At 37.6% G+C, this 21,621-nt stretch overlaps 1 protein-coding gene across 1 annotated transcript in view; it reads left to right on the forward strand.

Moving 5' to 3' along the window:
* The window catches only part of HMCN1 (hemicentin 1), a 5,606,893-nt gene that overhangs the window by 2,545,113 nt on the left and 3,040,159 nt on the right, over positions 1–21,621 (forward strand). Inside the window, exon 25 of the mRNA XM_044085314.1 lies at positions 10,405–10,500. Coding sequence (XP_043941249.1) covers positions 10,405–10,500 — 96 coding nt within the window. The remainder of the gene's footprint in view (positions 1–10,404; positions 10,501–21,621) is intronic.

Genomic DNA, 21,621 nt, shown 5'->3' on the forward strand with positions numbered 1-21,621 from the left:
AGAAAATGGCGTCGGCTGCATCTTATATACCCCTGTCGCACTGACGTCAGGGGAGGAGGCGACAACAACCGACGCCGGAACAAGACTTTGGAACTCAGGCTGACTGGGGAACTGCCTGACGGCAGGATAACCCAAGTGTAATGACTGCAGCAGTGTTTACACTCAAACATCTACATTTATGGCTGCACACTGATCAACAGATTAACTTCCACTCTCCCAGTGTGAAAACAGAAACTGAGGAAAAAGGAGTGTCACTGAAACTGTTTTTAGGGGGGTAAAATTCAGTCACTTGCTAGTAAGTACACTGCCTGGATGCCAGCAAAGATGAAATTTGAAAAACCTGAAAGAAAATCGACCAGAAAAGATGAAGAGAAAATACTGTCCAGAAAGGATTCTGCACCAGTTCAGCAAAAAGACGATAAAACTTCAGCTTTGATTCAGGAGATGGCTTCCAGTAATTTATAGGAAAAAATGAATAAAATGTACTCAGAGGTGATTAAAATAAATGAAACACTGGAGGAGTATATAAGCTGAAATAACAAATAATGAAAAATAGAAGAAGCTTTAACTAGCTGTTCAGAGGAAATGATAAAACTGCAAAAAATCACAGGTTGAAATGAAGAAAAAGTCTACTGAGTATGAGGCTTCAGAAGAGCTGTTTCAAGAAATAGTAGTGTAAGAAGTCAGTGCACAGAGAAACCTTTAAGATCTTCTGCAGTACCAGAGAAACTGGGAGTTAAAGAATATATTAATTTTATGATAGCACAAATAAGCAACTGGACTGGTGTCCCACAGCTGGATTTATTAATTGAAAAACATTGAGTATATTAATTAATTAATTTATTTATTTATTTATTTATTTATTTATTTATTCCAGATTTATGACCGGGGAGGTCCACTGGGCTCGGGGAGCCCGTTTTCAGTGGAGGCCCGGGGAGAAAAGCTCCAACAATACATAGTTACATGAATAATTACTAAGAAACTTTGCATTACTGACAAATAAACAGGTAGCATTCATAAAGAAACAAACAATTACAATTTTGTTTGGGTGTAAAAGACAGGCAAATGGCCTTGAGGCTAGATTTTACAGTATAGTTATTTATACATAATACAAATGAGCAAGGTTAGCTAGGTGAGAGGTTAGCCAGGAGTAAAAGTGGAGGAGACCTTGAGAGGTATAGGGTGAAGAGTACAGTTGCATTTCCTGTTTGAGTAAAGGTGAGAATGAAGAAGAGTTTTAAAGTTTTCGAGGTTATCGCAGGTCCTAAGAGTGGAGGGAAGAGCATTCCATTTTTTGGCTAAGGTGAAGAAAAGCAGAAGTTGACCAGCTGGGCGCTTGGGTTTGTGGATGGTGATTAGGTTTTGGTGGGTAGATCTAAGTGTTCTATGGGGAGTATATGGTTGTAGGATATTGGATAGTGCAGGGCACTTGGTAGGTTGGAATAGTAGTCTATAGGCAGTCATGATTTGGAGAAAGTCAAGTTGGTTATGGAGTTCAAGCCAGTTTAATGAGTGAAGGGAGGAACAGTGATGAGAGGAAGCTTTGGCTTTGGTAGCAAATCTGGAGATTTTATTGTAACATACTTCTAGTTTGGAGGATAGTGAGGAGGATAAATTAGGGGCGCCATACAGTAGAGAGGGAAGGAGATAAGTAGTGGCGATAGTTAGTCTGGTAGCAGGAGAGAGGAAGTGGTTGTTTCTATAAAGTAGGCCGAGTTTTATGTGGGTTTTCTTTATATTTAGCTGGACGTGAGTATTAAATTTTAGGTGTTCATCAATGGTTACACCAAGACGTTTGGCGGAGGGAATGACCTCTAAAATGGAGTTGTTTTGGCTGGTTATTTGGAATTAGTTTTTATCAATAGGGGAGGACTTAGAAGGAGAGAATAGAAGGATTTTAGTTTTGTTAGCATTTAATGAGAGGTAATTTTGGAGCATCCAGTTTTCAGTAGTTGAGAAGGCTGTTTGTGTCAGTAGTTGGAGATCTGTTAAGCTGGAGGCGCAGCAGATCAAAGTAGAATCATCAGCATATTGAACAATTTTAGTATTGGGTATGGCCTTGTAAAAGTTGTTAATAAAGATGTTGAATAGAACTGGGCCAAGTATGGATCCTTGGGGTACTCCAGCGGGGGTAGGACAGAAGGTGGAGGTGCCCTGGCCCCATTTGACAGCCTGGAACCTGTTGGAAAGATAGCTGGAGAACCAGGAGAGAGTTTTGTGAGAGAGATTGAGATTAGACATATGATTTAGAAGGTGGGTGTGGGAGATGGTATCAAAAGCTTTAGATAAGTCCAGCAGAACTGAGGATAGTAAATTACCGGAGTCACGAGCTAAATTGACAGTATGTAAGAAGGAGAGAAGGGCGGTGTTGGTACTATGTCCTGGGCGGAAGCCGTGTTGGGTAGGAGAGAGTAGCTGGTGTTTGGTAAGGAATGTCAAGAGCTGAAGGTGGATGCATTTTTCAAGGAGTTTAGAGAGAGGGGAAAAGGAAGGTTATGGGGCGGAAATTAGATACATTACAGTTTTTGCCACCCTTATGAAGTGGAAGAATATATGCAGAGTGCCATAGTTTGGGTACATAGGATTCAAGTAGGGAATCTATTGATCAGGATGCTAATAGGGAGAGCAATACCATCGGAGGCTATTTTTAAGAAGGAGGAGGGAATGTAATCGGGGGCATTGGAGCAAGGCTTTAGTTTAGAGAGTAGTTTTTTTATTTGGTAGGTGGAGATGTGTTTGAGTTCGAAAGTAGGGGGGGATGTTTGGTTATGCTCCAAACCTGTGCAAGAGAAAGCAACCAAGACCTTTATTAGTAAAGATGCAGTCATGCAAACATAGAGTTTATCTTGACACAGCTATGGCAGAAGGGCAAAGTGTTAACAATTGGAGACAACAGAGTGTTTGGAGAAAGTGATTTTTCACTGTACACCCAGGCAGAAGAGAAGCAAATGTATCCCAGCAATCAAATAATTTTTGAGAGGCAGGTATGAGATTCAAGCTGATGTATCCAGCTTTCTCCAGAGTTTTTTTTTATGGAGAATCAGATAAATTTAAAGAGGAAATAAAAAAAGTGCATCCAACAAAAAGTTTGCTACAAGCAGAAGGTGACTCTGCTTCTCATTCTTCTGACAGTAAGGTTTATAGAGAGACTTTGCCAGTAAAACCTTTTCCACTCTTCCAAAGGAAAATGCTTGAGACACAGAAAAAAAGCACAAGGGTTGACTAGAATAATCAGGAGTACCATGGGCTTGAACCAGAGTCTGGTGTTGGGAGATGGAGATGAACATTAAGAAGACATGTAACACTGAAATTAATAAATAAATTGGGAGTATAAAGCATCAATCACATTTATGGAGTATGACTTTAGAAGAAAAGTGACTAAAAATAATTGGACTTTTTTTTACTTTGTTAAACTTGTGGGTGGACTATAAAGCATGTATCACACTTTGTCATTAATGTTTAGATGAACACTAAAAGGTGAAAAGGTAACCAAGTACAACAATTTTTGTTGTTATTAGTATATGTATAAAACATTTCATGATATAAACTGCACTAGCAGCCTTAGTATTTTACTGCATTTAATGGAACAGTGTACAATTTAATTTTATGTATAGATACCCAGTGCACTTTTTCTTAGGGCTAAAAGTTAATAATTTCTGAAAGCATACAAGCTGTTTTTTTTTACATCTGGGAGGAGAGTAGATATAAAAAAATGGACAGTAATCAGTGTAAGTGAGAACACAATTCTGAAGCATGTGCTTTAGCTTGGGTAACCTTAGTTTTAGGTTAGGTAATACCTATCTGTACAGCTGTCTGTTTAGGGCAGTTGTTCATACCTGGAGGGTTAAACTTAATTTTTTGAAGATGTACATAGTTTTTTTTTTGTGTTTGCTGTAAGTCAACAGGGGATGGGGTATATTCAAAATGTTTCAAGTTTTTTTTTGAGGGTTTTCGTTAAAACAAAAAGTCATGAAAATGTAATATAGATTCAAAAAAGATGTGAAGAAACAATGTGTAAAAGATCAGCCTGCTAAACATTAGTGTATGCATGTAACACAAAAGTTGGAAATTCACTTTCAAAAAACTGTCTTATATAATAGGTGTGAACAAATAGCTTTTTATCATAATGGCTGTGTTATCCATATTATCTTGGAACATAAATGGCCTCAAAGGTATAGAAAAAAAGGAAAGTATTACATTTTATTAGGAAATGCAGAGTGCTGATAATAATAATGTTGTAAGCGATAACAGTTGGAAAGAAATGAGCATGTGAATGTGGCAAAGAAAGGAGTTCCAGATGAATATTCAGCAGAAAATCAGGGACAAGGGAAAAGTGGAGTAATTATGCTAATTGCTAGAAGGGCTCCAATAATGATAGAAGAGGGAAAAAAACAATAATAATAAAAATATAATAATAGATTCATGGTAGTAAGGGGCTATTGGCAAGGGAGGAGGATTATGCTGGTATGTATTTATAATCCACCAAAAACTGCTGTTATGGAACTTAAAAAAATTGTGGGAGAATAGTCAGTTTTCAGCAGGGAATAGTACTTATAGTGGGATCTGAAATTTGATTTGCAATAGGTAGGATGTGTGACGCCCTTGCACTTGCCCAGTAATCAAGGAGCCTCAATACTCACCACTAGCACCAGTGAGGGATGTGCACATTGGGAGGATGACAAGTACACCACAGTAAAGTACAATTTCCCTTAAGGGCACACAGAGATCACAGTCAGGCTGGGGCTGGTTTTTCCCTCTCTCTCCAGAACCCCAGTAAGACTCCCCACTGGCACATAGGTGTGTACTAAGCTAATGGCCCTGGAGCCTTTACAAACTTAGCCTATAGAAGTGCCCTGGCATCGTGCCACCCAACGTTAAGATCTCAGCTGAGCAGTCAAGCCAAGGGTTAAGATCTCAGCAGAGTGGTCAAGCCAAAACCTCCAGCACCCTCTCTGTCCAACCAGTGCTTCATGTTCCTGCCCAAGTAGCTGACACACACACTTTGAGATTTGATTTATATAGAAGCACACACACACAGACACACACATACAGACACACACACACACACACACACACACACACACACACACACACACACACACACACACACACACACACACACTCCTGGGAAAGGCCTGCACAGGTTTACTAGCTATGCCCACTTCTGCCCAGACTAAAAGGCAGTTATCACTGACACCAACCAGCTCTTTATCAGCTACTATAACACCCTTCCCAAAAGGTGACCAATCCTACTGTGTGATGTTACTATTATCCATATGGTAAGTGTGACCAATTCCAAGGCTAGTGCAGTGGCTTATACAATGTCACAAATACATATTCAAGTACACTAAGAGCTTAAATATCTCTAAACAAACCAGCCACAATTAAAAGGTTTAAATATATTTAACAATGAATAATAAAAGAACAAGACAATACTCAATAACTCAGTTTAGTGACCACAGAGTTCAGAATCACAGGAACTATTTTAAAACAACATTGCAGGACAGTTCCAAATAAGTACAGAAAACATCTAAACTAATCTTTACTATATTCCTATCTATATTTAAGAGAAGTCACTGTAATCTAGTTACTTACTATTAGCAAGACAAGTGCTGATGAGAGGATGTTTCCAGGTCCAAAGACAAATACAAAATGCACAGACTCACTCTCTGAGATAGTTCTTAAATTAATAATACACATTACTGCTGGGTTAGCTGGGATGACATCACTCTTTGTCACCTGCCTTCAGTTCCCAGGCTAACAGAAACTTGGAATTTATCACCTCTGTGTAAGAAGTACATATCTCTCAGAACATTGCCTAGAACTGGAAGTTGTAAACAATTAACACTTTTACATTTGAAACATAGTAATTATTTTTGTTTCAAGACAATAGAAAGAAACTTTTAGCTCTAGACATCCTGTCTCCTTGCTGCACTGAAACACAATCGTAAAACAATTCACTTATTTTCTTAGAGTTTGCAAGTTAACTCTGTTCTTTTCCAGTAGGGTACACTATGGTTACATTCTTGAAGCTTAGTACATAACATACAGTTCAACACACACTTATGCACCAGTAGTTTAATATCCACATAACATATAGTTCTCTTACATTTGTAAGACAAGCCTATGGATCATATTAATATTCACAAATGACATATGATTATTTACAAAATTCCAGATAGCTGGGCTGGCAGTGTCACATTTCAATATAAATAATATTATTTTCAAGTGACATATAATTATTTACAAAATTCCAGCTACCTGGGCTGGCAGCATTTCGGTTTGTCACATGATGTATTAGGGGGTCCTGGAAAGGAAAATATAACAAAAGAAGGTAGATTCCTGAAGAAATGTATGAAAATATTTGGTACTGAATATTTGAATTCAGTAGTAGGAACTCAGAATTTACATATTATTCCCTAAGTTACCACAACTAGGCTAGACTAAATAGAAATTGTATTTCACAGGGCCATATGCATTTCATTTAAAACTTTGACACACATCCAAATAACTATTTCAGATCAGGCAACAATAAAAACCAAGATAAAAATGCAGGGTAATGAGGTAAGAATGAGACACTGATGTTTTCCCACCCACCTACCTGTTAACAAGAGAGGAATTTAAGGAATGGGTAGTGGAAATTATTTGAGTTATTAGGGAAGATAGAAATAGATTCAGAAGTCATAGCTAGTGAGTAGGCTAAAATGAAAATGGAGTTTAAAAACAGGTGAGAAATAAAAAAGATAAGTAATAGAAATTACTTAGAGGGGCTAAGAAGGGTTAAAGTGTTGCAGAATAAGGGTGATCTCACAGAACAAGAAGAGGTGCAATTGCAGAGTGCTAAAGAGAAAATAAGGGAGTATCTGGATAATATGCATGAGTTTAGAAAGACTGCTGTTAGGCAACTATTTTTTGAGAATACATTTAGAGCACAAAAAAAATTAGCACAATGATTCAGGCAATAAAAAGTAAAAAAAACTGTAGTTGCCAGACTTAAAATAACTATAGATCAATGAAGAGTTTTAAAAGATATTTTGGAAATGTTGTGAAAATGTGTATAAATCAGTGAAATGTGGAAGTAATGAAAAAGCACAAATAGAAATATTTATGGAAGTCTTAATTATGCCAATGTTATAGGTAGATGAGGCTCAACAATTACCAGTTAACATAAGAGAGGATGGATGAGATAGAAGTGGTGATGTGTAATCAATTTTCAGGAAAGTCTGCAGGAACAGATGATACTTCTCTAGAAGTTTTGATGTCAGAAGGGAAGAAAGTGATAAGGATCTGGAAGAGATTGTTTAACAGTATGTAAAAAGGAGGGGAAGCACCAACATCTTGGAAGAAAGTTGTGCTGGCTGTATTAACTAAGAACGGTATAGACCCATCAGACCCATTTCAGTTTTAAACACTGATTATGAAGTGTTTATGTCACTACTAGCTAAAAGAATGCCAAAGGTGTTGCCAAAATTGATGTCCACTGTGGTTTTGTGGAGGGGAGGCAAACATTTGACAACATTAATAGAACAATGATGATCCAGAGTGATGCAGAAAAAACATTTGACAGAGTAAGGTGGGATTTTAGGAGAAATGCAATAAAAGCATTTGCTTTCCCTGATACAGTAATAAGGTTAATTAGGAGGATATATGAAGAATTAGAAGCAAGAATTAAAGTGGGAATGTTCTTCTCTGATAAGTTGTGTTTGAATAAAATAATCAGGCAGGGGTGCTCTCTTTCCCTTTTGATATTTGTTCTGTGTTTAGAACCATTGGCAAAGAAAATAAGGGGCTCAGAAATGCAAGGATATAATTGGTGTGGTAATCAAGAAATGTTGGCTTTATTTGCATATGATATTATTTTGTACCTGATAAATCCAGAAAAGGTCATCTCAGTATTGTTGAACATTTTGAAAGAGTTTCACGTCTTCTCTGATGTAAAATTAATGAAGATAACACAAAGGCTATAGTCATAAGTTATGTACCCACAAACAAATTGGTGTATCAATACCCATAATTATGGAGACATGATAAGATGAAATGTTTAGGACTGTGGTTTAAAGTTAAGGGTATGTGGGAAGAGATTAAACAAAAGATAACACAAAAACTGAGAATATGGAAGCTGTTGTTTATGGATATGGATAGTAAGATACAAGCACAGAAAATGTTTTTAGTCCCTTTAGTTTTATACATAGGTCAGACATATTTTTATTAACCAAAAGAGAAGTTATGGACAATAGCTAATAAAGAGTTGAAGGAATTTATCTGGGAGGGGAATAGGGCAAGAGTTAAGTGGGATAAATTGATCCTTCCAGTAGAACAAAATGGTTTAGGATTACCTTATTCGAAGAATATATTAGAGCTACAAAGTTAAGGTGCACATACATAATACAAGCTGACGGTTATAATTCAAAATGGAAGCAGGTGATGATAAAGCAGGAAAGAAGTTCAAGAAATAAAGAGAGTGGAATGTTTTAGGCAAATCCTTAAGGAAAATAATAATGACCATACCGAATATTATATTCATAAAATAGCAGAAAGTTTTCAAAGAAATAAGCCAAAATGAGAATGGTGAAAGATTTTACCAATAGGGATGAGTGCAAGTAGAGGTACAGAAAATAGGCAAGAGGAAGCTGGAATTTGCTGGAGAAAACTGGCAAATGAATTAAAGTAGTGAGTGCAAATAACTAGAGAGGTAAAGGTAATAGAGTGAGATGAGGCCAAGTAGATGTTTGGACTGCAGGTTAGAGACTACCTTCCCTACTAGGGATTGATATTAGAGTATAGGCAAAGATAATGGTACAGGGGAAACCTAAGTTAAAGATCTGCTCTGGTGAGGGTTTAGTCAAATCTAGAACGGAAGCTGCTGTCAAAAAAGGGATAATTAGTAGGGGGATATAAAATATTGCATTATAATTATAGGAAACAGTCAGTGGAGGTTAGAAAAACATTGGGAAAAAGACTGGAAAAGCAATTTACAAGAGAACAATGGGAGGACATATGTATGGCTCCTAAGTATGCAGTAATGTCCAGTAGGTTTAGGATCTTTGCTTGGAACTGTTTGCAAAGGTATTTTTATATCCCAAGCAGACTTCAAAGAAATTTTCCTCAGGTAGATAGCAAATGTTGGAGGTGTGATGGGGAAGAACAAGCTAACTGTGAACATGTGTTTTTGGGATTTTAATGACTTGGCAGATTTAAAAAATTCCCTACAGAGTATTCTGTCAGAAATATTGGGTGAATAACTGGCTCTAACTAAGGATATGACTTTTTTTGAGTTGGGACACAGAGTCTATATTGCTTAGACATAGGAAGTCCTTATTAAGTTCAGTTATGTTAGCTACCAAAGAAGGAATTACTAGAAAATGAAAAGTCTAAAACAACTGTATTTGAAGTATTGAATATTATAAAAGAGAGAAAAAAAACTGGAAGAGGTATCTTTAGAAAATGGAAGGAGAAAATTACATAGAAATAAATGGAAATTGTGGGAACAATACATGCATAATAATGTTCAGAAGGAGGAGGAGTTGAGGTTTTATGGGAAGGCAGGAATTCAGCAACTTATGTAATGTTGGGCTGATGATAATTAGAAAAAAAGAAAAGATAAGTGACATAATGTATGTAAATGGAAAAATGTTAATATAGTTTGTTTTCTTTTCTACTAATGTGTGTTTGCCTATTGTCTTCAGTGATTATTTATTAAAGGTGTTTAAAAAAAACATATTCCCAGTCTCCACAGAAAATTGCATTTCATAGCATGCTTTCTAATATATATTCACCCAACCCTACTCTTTTGATAGTGGTAAGCAAGCACATCATTATCGTTCTCCTACCCTCCCTTTCTGCCTTTCCAGGTCTGGCAGTTGGTACAGAGGATTAAGGAATTGTTTACAAGCTGTTTCCTGTGGTCCAGGGGTCCAGAGTTACATTCCCTCATCCTTCATTGCCTAACTGTGTGACTTTGAGCAAGTCACTTATCCAGATAACACTCTTAGGCTGCATCTGAAAAAAAGTCCATGGAGATCAGTGCTGTATCCCATTTAACAAATGCAAACGAAATAAAATAAACTGAAATAATAATATGTAAGATGCTAAGTGAACCTGTGGTGCCTGGATTACAGTCAGAGCTTTATTGCTGTACAACACAGCGCCTCCTCAATGTATTTCATTTTAATTCATGTAATTTAACATTTTACTATGCTTATTTATTTGAACATTTTAACTTCCTCAAGTAGAATTTGTGGATTCCTTCTGCTGCTTATCTGACAATAGGAATGAGGTGCTATACTGTCTAAAAACAGTACTGTATTTTAGAGGCTAAGAAACTTTAAACATTAATGAAATGAATCCTCACTACATTTTTTTTCTGTGGATCCATGGGGTTACGTGCTTCTTTTGTATTCACAGAGCCACCTAGCATAGAGGAAGTGGCACCTCCATACAACACTCCATTCCAAGAGAGAGTGGCCAATCAGCGCATGGTCTTTCCTTGTCCTGTGAAAGGTATGCAACACTGCAGACTGGGAAGCAGACATTCTCAATTCTTAGAACTCAAAATTACTTGTTTACTTTTTTGAACAATATTTAATTCTACTGCAAAAAATGTCTTAGTTTTCCATTATGTTTATGCACATGTTTTAGGGTGTATTTTTTCTTGTGGTTAATATGCCGTACTAAATAAAACTCTGCACCTTTCGGAATAGTGTATCATAAAGGAAGGCTTTAACAATTTACGCAGTTGAAATATGTAGTTAAAATACTATGAAATATTGAAATATGCAGGATTTTAAATCTTAATTATGAATGCATACATTATTTATTTCAGTATTTTGCATACTTGCCCCACCATCCACCTAATCTGTTCTATGCCCAGCATCCACACTCCCCCTTTTTTGAAGTAGTCCCCCTGTGTGTACTATAAATATGACACATTGTAAATGTGTCTTGTTCTAGATAGCATTATATTTGCTTGAAGGTTATATTGCATTTGCTTACTTGCTACTACTATCTGCTAATGTAAAATGTTTTTTTCTAATTGTTTTGATATTTTTGACATTGACTAATTCTGTCTTCTACTTTGTGGGGTCTTAAATGTGCCTCTTCCTTTGTTTCAACTTGTACCTTCCTGAGTCAAGCCTGAACAGTCTGAATTAGTGAACTACACCAGGTAGCAAAACATGAACGAATAAATAAATAAACATTGCGTGTTTGCTGTTAGCCTCTGTCATTGTATGTGCTTGCGTGTGTGTGTGTGTATACATGAGAGTAGAAGTTAATACACAAGAAGCACAAACTATTTCTGTGCACCAGCAAGTAAACCATGTGCACTGTACGCATTATTCACTCAGACCTGTCTGTGGTGACCAGCACATGTATTTATGCATTATACAGTCTGTATTCATTCTTGGTTATTAATCTGGACTTAAAATATAATGAATGGTCTGTGTCCATGTGATTTCCCTGGTAAGGACTTTAGTTCTTTGACACATTTTGGGAGTCTTAGATGGGCAGGGTGCATTCTGTTGCATCACAATTTAAAGGGAATAGGTACATGTTGTGATCTTCATGACCTCTTCCCCTATATGAGGCTGCCAACTTTTTTCATATGTTCAATGTGCTTCAGTTAAAGAATCATAGGGGCTGTCTTTTACTATACCTTGTACCTTAGTCTGATTAGTGTAATTTAAGACAGTTCTCAAAGACATCGCTGATGACATCACATCAGTATATCACTGCCTTCCACGAGGAAAATAAAACTATGTAATACTGAAAATGTCAGTTTTACTGCACCTGCCCTTTCTTAACTTATTGTTTGCTTATTTAGTAAGGAGGGTTGCAGCTAACCTTAATTCTTCCTACCACCCTTTATGCAGTGACAAATTTAAGGGAGTAGGTACATTAAAATGCTGTAGAATCATAATTTTCTTCTTTGATTACAAGAAAGTTAGAAAATCATTGAAAATACCTCTTGTCCTAAAATTGTGAGATTTGCTATTTTCATGTTTTTTCACCTGACACAACTACCCAAACATGAACTGTCATTTGTAAAGAGGCAGGTAGGTATTACAGAGAGTAACCTTAGCGGCCCACTTCCATATGCACATGTGACACGTGTGGGATGCTTTCTAAGAAATGATGCATTTCCCTTAAACAGGTTCAAGTTGTATGATGGTTCACCAGGACAGGAATAAATAAGGGAGTGATTTACTTCTAGTACCCCTATGAAATTCACACAGTTCTGGACATGGCTACAATGACTGACATTTATCAGTTTGTTATGTCATGTTTACGTTACCATTTGTGTTAATTGATATACTGAATACAAGTATTCGCAGTAAAAGTATCAGTGCATTCACTATCCCCACAAAACTCCTTCCACTGTAACCATGAAAGTACCAGTTCGCTCTAAGGCAGCAGGACACATTCTTTAAAATGCATTTTCTGTTCTAGTGCCTATGGAGAGCTCTAGGTTAGAGTAAAAATTAATTTTATGATTGATAATATTTTCTGAAGACTATTAACCAGTATTGTAAGTCCAATTCATATGAAGTTGGTAGGCAATTTTTTTTAAAATGCATTTCCTTCTAGGTTAATGTTTTACCTCTGGAGAGCTGTAGATTAGAAGGAAAATACATTTTTATAATTTGAAATTGTAATCCTTGTTTCCAGAATGTTATATTTCAGCTGCTCCCTATTACTACACTCCTTCTTACCTATACAGTTATGGTATTGAATTTACATGAGTGGTTAAATGCTCCCCACTTCCGTGATATTAACTTGTGCTACAATCTGATTTCCGCTGCCGTCAAACAATGTTCTCCGTGTTACTAAGTTTATTCAGAGCACGTTCAGTGACAGAGAAGCAGTTATACTCAGTACTGTTCTCAGGTGCTAAATATACAGTTCCCTCAAGCATACAGTTCCCTCAAGCACTGCAGTCTTTGTTAATGTATGATGGCTTAGTAACTGTTTCTGCTTAGGTGGAGCATACTATGGCATTGCAATGGTAGGATTTTGCATTTTGTAGCAGCAGATTGTGCAGGTAATGAATATTTCTTATATACACAAACTCATTATTTCTGGGCAGTGGATCTCACAGGTAATGAATATTCATAAGGTGCGCTGACACACCTCTTTTAGTGTGAATAAATCAAGGTCATGGGTGCACAGCAAGAGAAGTACTAAAAGGTTTTTAAAATGCTGGCAGCAAAACTTTATTTTACTATATGTTGTTGTCCCTTCAATGTGTGGATATTTAGAACTGTATTTTGTTGATGTGACAGATACCTGTTACATATTTCAAACCTTGCGCTTTTAGCTTCCATGTCGCAGTTATATACACTCTGTAGACTTGTTCTCCTCAGAGCAGCCACTTTTATTCTTCCATAAATAGATTCCATAGAAGTTAGGGTCCTCTGAGATACCTGACAGTCATGTCGAGTACTGTATAATCATAACCACGAAAAAAGAAAGAAAGTTTAAGCAAAAGACAGAGAAACACAGACCTTCCTTTCCAGTTCCTAATGCCAGAAAACACAAATATGATGATATAGTATCTGCAGTTACTTTAAACATAGTAACCTCTACTTCATCTGCGACCTGTTTGTTACAGATGCTGGCACTCACTCACAATAAAAGTAATTTAAGTAGACATGAGATGCGATCTGCTTCAGCTTAAAAGACTACTAATTATGCACTGTCACCCTATAGGCAACTCAGTTGCAGCTGATCATAGCCCCTAACAGCTTGAGCTACAGGCAGCCATCCCTTTCACCCTACCCCAGCTGAGGTAATCTTTACAGGTCTGAGATGTTTGGTATTTATTTTCTATAAACCCTCTGATATAGTGCATGTTTTTGTTTTTAAACAGGTATGAAAAGGAAGTATACTTTTTTGTTAAGTTGTTAAGATTCGTAGGAGATGCAACTTAGCAGTAACCCTGTCATTTATTTATTTATTTTTTTGCATATGTTTGTTAAGATTAGTAGTAGGAGTAACCTAGCACTAACTCTGTTGTTTATTTTTTTACATATGATCTATGGTTTTATTGGAGAGATCATTAAACTTCCAAAAGGATGCAGGCAACTATGAGATGAGAGAGAGTGAGTGAGAGAGAGACATATTTCTTTTGCTTATGCCATAGATAGTATAAGATTTCAAGTAATTGGGGCACCCTTTAGTATCAGTCTGAGGAGGTCTTTCTCCAGGAAGATAAAAACAATTTCCTGTAGTTCAGTTACTAATTTTAGAAACAGTTAAATTTGCTGATAGATTAAGGATTATCTTAACTCCACTACAAACCAGTTGTATAATTTCCCATGTTTTATTGCTCTGGAGGAACCCATATGTCAAGATGATTTTTGTTTTAGTCAAGACAAGAATACACGATGAGCCCATTCTCCTTTCCCCTTTTCATCGTATTATCTGGTATCACAGTTATTCAGTCCTTTACTGGTTTGTTCGCACAATGGTAATTATGTGCACTTGACTGGAGCTCATATACATTGGCATCTACCTCCTGCTTTACTGAATTATTTCTCTAGCCTTTAGAGATTTAGATCCACAGTTAAGTACAACACATTTTAACACCATCTCCTGCCACAGCTACTGCACATATATTCTATATGTTTCATTCAGGTGTCAGTTGGAAAAGCTCTGTATTTATATCCTATCTGATCTAAGCATTCTTTTGTTGTTTGATTAGTTCATATCCTTTTGTAAAAGGATTTAGTTCCTCATTTGGGTGGCAATTCTTTTAGATGTAAACCAAGAAGTCTGATAAAGTTCTGTCTTTTTAGAATGAAAGTGATTACTGGGTGTGTATTATTTGGGCTATTACTGTCTGTGTGTGTGTCTGTGTTAGTGTGTCTGTATGTGTATATGACTTTAAATGTTCTGAATTTTGTGATAAAATTTGCATTCCCCACTCCATTAGGGATATGGTTTTCATTTTTTGTGTATTTCCCCTTTCTACCAAGAATGACATATGCAAGGAAACACAACTGAATCATAAAGGATATGAAAGTTTTGCAAAGAAAAGTGGAAGGTGGGTTCTTTGAAGGAATATAAGTGGAGTAAAAGAAAGAGATCTTAATACTAATTATAAAAGCTGAAATACTAAAGACTGAAGTGCAAATGAAGGACAGGCAGAGAAGATTTATAGTGCTGAGAAGTTGTTGGTAGGGTGCATGAATTATACTGGTTACATTATAAATTCTACCAAAAGTAGTGAGACAAGATGTAAAGAATATTATGGCAAAAGCTATAACCTTTCATGAGTAATGTATGGTAGTAGCAGGAGACTGGAACACTATACCAAATAAGAATGATGTCTCTGGAGAGCAGAGATATCACAGAATGTGCTTGGGCTTATTGATGTAATGAAAATAAGACAGAATAAAGTGGAATATACAAAATTTTCAGTGAAATATCATTCTTAGACAAGGTTAGATAAATGATACGTATCAAAAGTAAATTGTATCATCATCCAAACCACGACAACACATTACATAACAGTGTCAGACCATGCACCTATACAAATTAAGTTTTGTAAGAAATAAACATGTATTGTGATAAACATTGACACTTTCCAATACTTCTTCTAAAATGAAAGTTGTTTAATGATTAGGCAGAGCAAACTTTACCTGAAATGTTACTAGATTTTTTTTTTATAAACACCTTTTATTAAATTTCCACCATTTAAACAACAGCAACATTGGCATACATACAGTTATAGAAAACAAACAATTGTACACATTTTCTTGAGTTTCATGCAATATATATATATGTGTGTGTGTGTCTGTTTTATTTCTTAACAATTATCATTCACCCCAACATTGCATTAAAAACTCTCAAGTCCTGCCTTCCTTAAATTTCACTTATGATCTAGAACATTATTCTGCATATATTAAATTCTGTTTTTTTCTCTGTAATTAGCTCATTCCCTTATCTAAATATCTCACCTCCAAGTCTTGTATTTCCTTTTTTATATGCAATATTTTGATTACAGTTGGTTTATATTTTGACTTCCGTTGTCTGTTAATTGCTGTTTTGGCACTCACTAGCATTAAACTTTGCAAGGCCTTACCATAGAAATGTTAGATTTTAACTCAAGCAAGAAAGAGCTTGTAAAGTATTGAGATATTTGTAAACTGAGTTTTAGAAATTAGGTCACAATGAAGGCAAATAAGATATGGAATAATAATCACACTAGGTATCTAGAGAGTTTAAAAGTAAGGGATTTACAGAAGCAAAAAAAAAGAATAAGTTTCACACTGTAGATTGAAGAGCAGTTGAAAAAAATAGAATGTCTGTGCAAGAGTACTTAGAAAACATTAATGAAAATAGAGCAGTGGTTTTAATACAAATATTTTGACAATAACCTTCCTTAGAGCAACCAAATTGTTGGCTTAGCATTTGAGATGAAAATGAAAAAAACTCTTGTTTGGCATCTACTTCTCTGAAGTACAGGCCAACACTAAGGGACTCTGGCTAACAAAGTTTGCAGATGACTGCAAACTGGGAGCCATTATTGAATCCCCAAATGATGTGGATATTCTACAAAAGGGCCTTACAGAAACAGATGCCTGGTGCCAGAGCCATAGGCTCAAGCTTAATGCCAAGAAATGTAGTCATCCCCTTTGGAAAAAAACATGTACCCATGAACTACCACATAGGTGGCAGGACACTAAACATCGAAAGTGTGATGAGAGACTTAGGGACACAAGTGGACAGTGGTCTCACTTTCGATAACCCCATTGCCACAACAGTCAGGAAATCCTTCTACGTGGCACACCTCATCACTAAGGGCTTTTCATCCAGAAAAAAGGAGGTCATTGTCCCACTGTACTCATCCCTCATTAGACCCATTATAGAGTATAATGCCCCATTTGGTATGTACCTCACAAGACATCTGCAACAGCTGGAAAGGCCACAGAAATACCTCACTAAAAGAATCACAGGCCTAAAAGCAGATGCCATATGCTGACCATCTAAAAAAACTCCAGCTATACTCTGTAGCATATCGTCTACTCAGAGGCGATCTCTGCTTAACATACAAGGCCATGTCAAACCCTGAGCTGTTGGACATGCTCCACTTAAAGAAATCCCAATCCCTCAGAGCCGCAAGCTCCAGGGATCTAAACCTTATTATCACAATGAACAAAACATGCTGGAGGGATAGGTTCCTGACCCAGAGACTCCCCGTACTCTGGAATAGACTGCCCATACATGTCAAGCAGAGCACCTCATTGGCCCTCTTCAAAAGGAACCATGATGATTGGATGGGAGATAGGAAATTCACCCCGGGGATCATGTCAGTCGCCCTGCTAGACAGGTGCCCAGAGAAGTAAATATTGGGGAAAAAATTTCCAGGGAATTGTTATGGCTAGGCTTGCATAGACCTTAGGGCCGATAGCCTAGTACCAACCTATGAACCTATTAACCTATAAAAAGGGTTAAAAGGATGATGGTTAAAAGTAGGCCTAGGAAAATTAAGATTAAATGGTAAATTATTACACTATACTATACAGACACGTAAACATTGAGAGCAACACACAGCAAGTGGTAACACGTTTAGGACAATTATAGCTTCTTCAGTTAATAGAAGTAAAAAGAGGAGTATTAACATCAGAAATGAAGGAAATTGGAATTAGAGAAGCAATGAGAAACCAGAATACAGAGAAAACGTGGTAGCAATGGAATTCAAATAAAAATGTGAACAAGAGATAACAGAAGTATGACTAGTACATTTCAACAATATAACTGTAAAACGGTTGTCAGTACAAACATAAGTGCACCACACATGGGAATCTCACAGTACTTAAAAAGAAAATGTGATAATTAGTAAAGTATATATATCTATTTCTCTCTCTCTCTCTCTCTATATATATATATATATATATGTACATATTTATATTTGTGATGATGTGAAGAATTGGGGCAGCGGGTGTGTAACATATGCCAGCTAAGCTAGCTGGAATTTTGTAAAGAATTATAATTCATTTGCGTATCAAACTGATTTGCACAGATGCTTGTTTTGAAAATGTATTTGTAAAGTTGCTTGTGTTAAAAATGTATCAACAATGTGGCCTGCTGGAAAGAAAAAGAAGTATACATGAATTATTGTAACTGTTTAAATGTATATGTTGTAACAGGGGATACTAGAAGAAAAGAGGGTAATCTCAAACTTTAAAAATGGTAAGAAATTAAATTACTGGGCCTAGGCCATAAAGATGTTGTCTCACAGTTTTGAATGAAGCCAGAGACACAATGTCCATAAGAAGTGTAGTTTATTAGCTCCTGTAGGAAGAGTGGAAGTGTTTTATGGCTTTATGATTTCCAGGAGCTGCAGAAGATCTTATCAAGCCTCTGTTTGTGTGTATGATTGACACATAGTTGCTAAATCCTGGCAGTTTCTAGCAATGGGGGGTTGCATGGGCTCCAAAAGTCAGACGACCAGATGTATGTGATGTCATTTTGTAATTTAGGACAAAAATAATGTTTTAATACTAGTTGAGACTGAAGTCTGAAGGCACTCTGTTTTGGAAACCTGACACAGAAGGATCACTCACCTACTTCATCTTCCCCTGCTGTAGTAAGTAACTTAACTAGAGAATAGTAACGATTCAGCTCAGTCAGGAAAATATTGTAAGTATTGTTTTTCTATAACTGTGCGAACCTGTCCACCTGTGTTATTTTTAATATTTCCTGTGATTGCAACTCTGGTGTTTATTGTAAATGGATATTTAGTTATTTTAATGCTCTTTTATTATTTATTATTAAATATATTTAAACTTTTCATTGTGGCTATTTTTTAGAGAATATTTTAACCTTTGAGAGTACTTATGTCTATTGGTGACACTGTGGCCACCCCTGAAAGCATATCTGTTTGGTCAACATTGCTATTTCTATTAATATTAATTTCCCTCAGTATAAGAGCCTTAGAGTAGCTGACTTTGGGGTGTCTGGTGGCAGTGTAACTACCTTATAGACTGGGCAGAAGGGGACATAGCTAGTAATCTTTGCCAGCCCTTCCTGTGTGTGTGTGTGTGTGTGTGTGTGTGTGTGTGTGTGTGTGTGTGTGTGTGTGTGTGTGTGTGTGTGTGTGTGTGAAAATCAAATCTCAAAGGTTGTGTGTGTATGTCACCTACTTGGAGCAGGGACACGAAGCAGTGGTTTCACAGAGAGGATGCTTGGGACTTGGCTTGGACACTCAGCTGAGGACTCAGCTCTACAGCTGTGCCACTGGGGAGCCTTACTGGGGATCTGGGGAGAGACAGAGAGAGAAACCCAGACCCAGGGCTGTGTGTGTACCCTGTGTGCTCTTAAGGGAAATTGTGCTTGATGCAGAGAGCCGTGTCTGGAAGTACTGAGTGTATCCATTTTTGTTCCAAGTAAATGCCTCTACACAGTATCAATGGTGAGGATTCAGGATCCTTGATTCCTGGCCCAGAGAGGGGATGTCACATATTGGTGAGCAGTGGTGTGGATATCATTAACTGAACTTCTGTAGCCTATAGGCAGTTGTCAGTATAGGTGTGTCGTCTCAGCAGCCACATGGTAAACATTCAGAATTTCATTTCATAACTTTTTTATTAATTTACTTATTTTTTATTAGTTTAGTTTAGTCAGGGAAAGCAGGCAAAGATATCAGCAGAGGATTATAGCAAGCTGACTAAGAACCAGTTGGCCAAGGTGTGTAAAGCCATAGGACTGGTGCATGCCAGTCTGACTAAAGAGGAAATAATTTCAGCCTTCGTCAAAGCAGCAACACAAATCAGCAATCAGGAGGACAAACAGTTTGGTGATGGGGGTGTGCAGCCCTCAGAAACAGGACAGTTCGACTTTTCCTCAAAGGACTTAAAAATCCATCTGGAGTTAAAGAGACTTGAACTGGAGGCCAAACATTTGGAATTAGAATCAGCGGAGAGACTGTGGCATTTGGTGACTAAAGAAAATGAGAAGCAGCGTCAACATGAGAGGGAGATGCTGACTCTTCGACAGGGTCAAGGAGGTAATGGAGAAGGGAATAACTGAACTCCAGAAACAATCAAGGTCAGTAAATTTCTTTCACAATTTACAGAGGGGGATCATTTTGATAGTTTTAGTCATATGTTTGAAAGGGTATGTAAACAGTATAATGCTCACCAAGGACTCTGCGTATGTTTCCTGACCCCCTTACTCCATGGTAAAGTTGTAACTGCTGTTTCTAAATTGTCTGATATTGATTGTTTAAACTATGACAAAGTAAAGAAATGTTTACTTGAATGTTTAAAGTTAACACCTGAAGCTTACAGAAAAAAGTTTCATGAGCGTAGACGCAAGGCAGATGAAAATGTGTGTGATTATAGTGCTGCGTTAAGCACTTATTTTCATAGGTGGGTGAGTCGGTCAGGTCACCACGTTTGAAGGGCTGGGCAGACCATTTGGTGAGGGAACAAGCCCTTACCACTTTGCCTGAAGACATTAGAATCTGGTTGGCAGACCAAGAGTGTAACTCTGCAGATGAGCTGGGGAAAAAAGGGGATCTCTACTTAGCAAGCAGGACATCACTGCACAGGAAGGGGATAACCCAGTGCTGCCCATGGATATAAGGGAATCCATGGTGGGGAGCCTAAAACACCCCAACAGAGTCGACCAGTAACAGGGGAAGCCACTAGTTTAGGTACATGGCCAGGATCAAAGGTTAAATGTGTTAAATGTAACCAATGGAGTCATGTATCATATAGAGGTCCATGGAGGCAAGGTGGGGAACAAAAGTTGGGGGGAACCAGCAAGTGGGAATAACAGTATGCCAGTGATAAGTTGTCTGGGGACAACAGGGATACCAAACTATCACCAAAGTTCATATCCGATCTTAGTGGATAGAAAACAGACCACTGCTAAAACAGACACAGCCTGTGATATAACCATTGTGAAGCCTGCAGTGGTTAAAGAGGAGCAGTACTGGCTTGGGCACTCCGCTACAGTCAGCGCTTTAGGAGGGACCCCATTCCAAATGTCTTTGGTGAGGGTTCACCTTGACTAGGATGGTGGAAAAGGAAGCAAGCAAGTAGGTGTGTTTGAGGATATCCCTGCAGATGTCTTGATAGGGAATGATTTTGATAATGCAGTACCTTGTGTGCATGCTGTTACATGCAGTCAGGCTTGGAGACAGGCATGTGGGTCTGGCAACATGGAAACCCAGACAGACCCCGCACCTGAAGCCAGGGCTGGTGAGGTGGCTGTTTTAGTGAGGGAGCTAACCTATAGCAGTGAGCCTGAAGGTGAGCTACAGTTGCTGGTAAGTACTGATGTTCCCTTGGACAGAGTGACTGCAAGGGCAGAGGTGAGTGGTAGTACCCAGACTGTGAGGCACCACTGTCAGAGGATACCAGCTTCCTGTGGAAAGGGAGCTGGGTAAGGTCACAACGATAGAGTTGAAACAGGCTCAGCTCTCTCACCCTGCACTAAGAGGCTTAAGGTAGGTAGATAGGGAGGAGCCTGTTCCTCAAGAAAAAGGAGAGTCTGTATACTGGAGCAAAGGGTTACTGTATAGGGAGTGGACCCCTGAAGGAGGGCTAAAGAATGAAGTAAAACAGCAGTTGGTAGTACCTTGAGCCTACCATTTGGCACTTCTAGCCA

Source organism: Protopterus annectens, chromosome 10.part0 (genome assembly GCF_019279795.1).
Source record: "Protopterus annectens isolate FY-2018-M chromosome 10.part0, PAN1.0, whole genome shotgun sequence".
Lineage (NCBI taxonomy): Eukaryota > Metazoa > Chordata > Ceratodontiformes > Protopteridae > Protopterus > Protopterus annectens.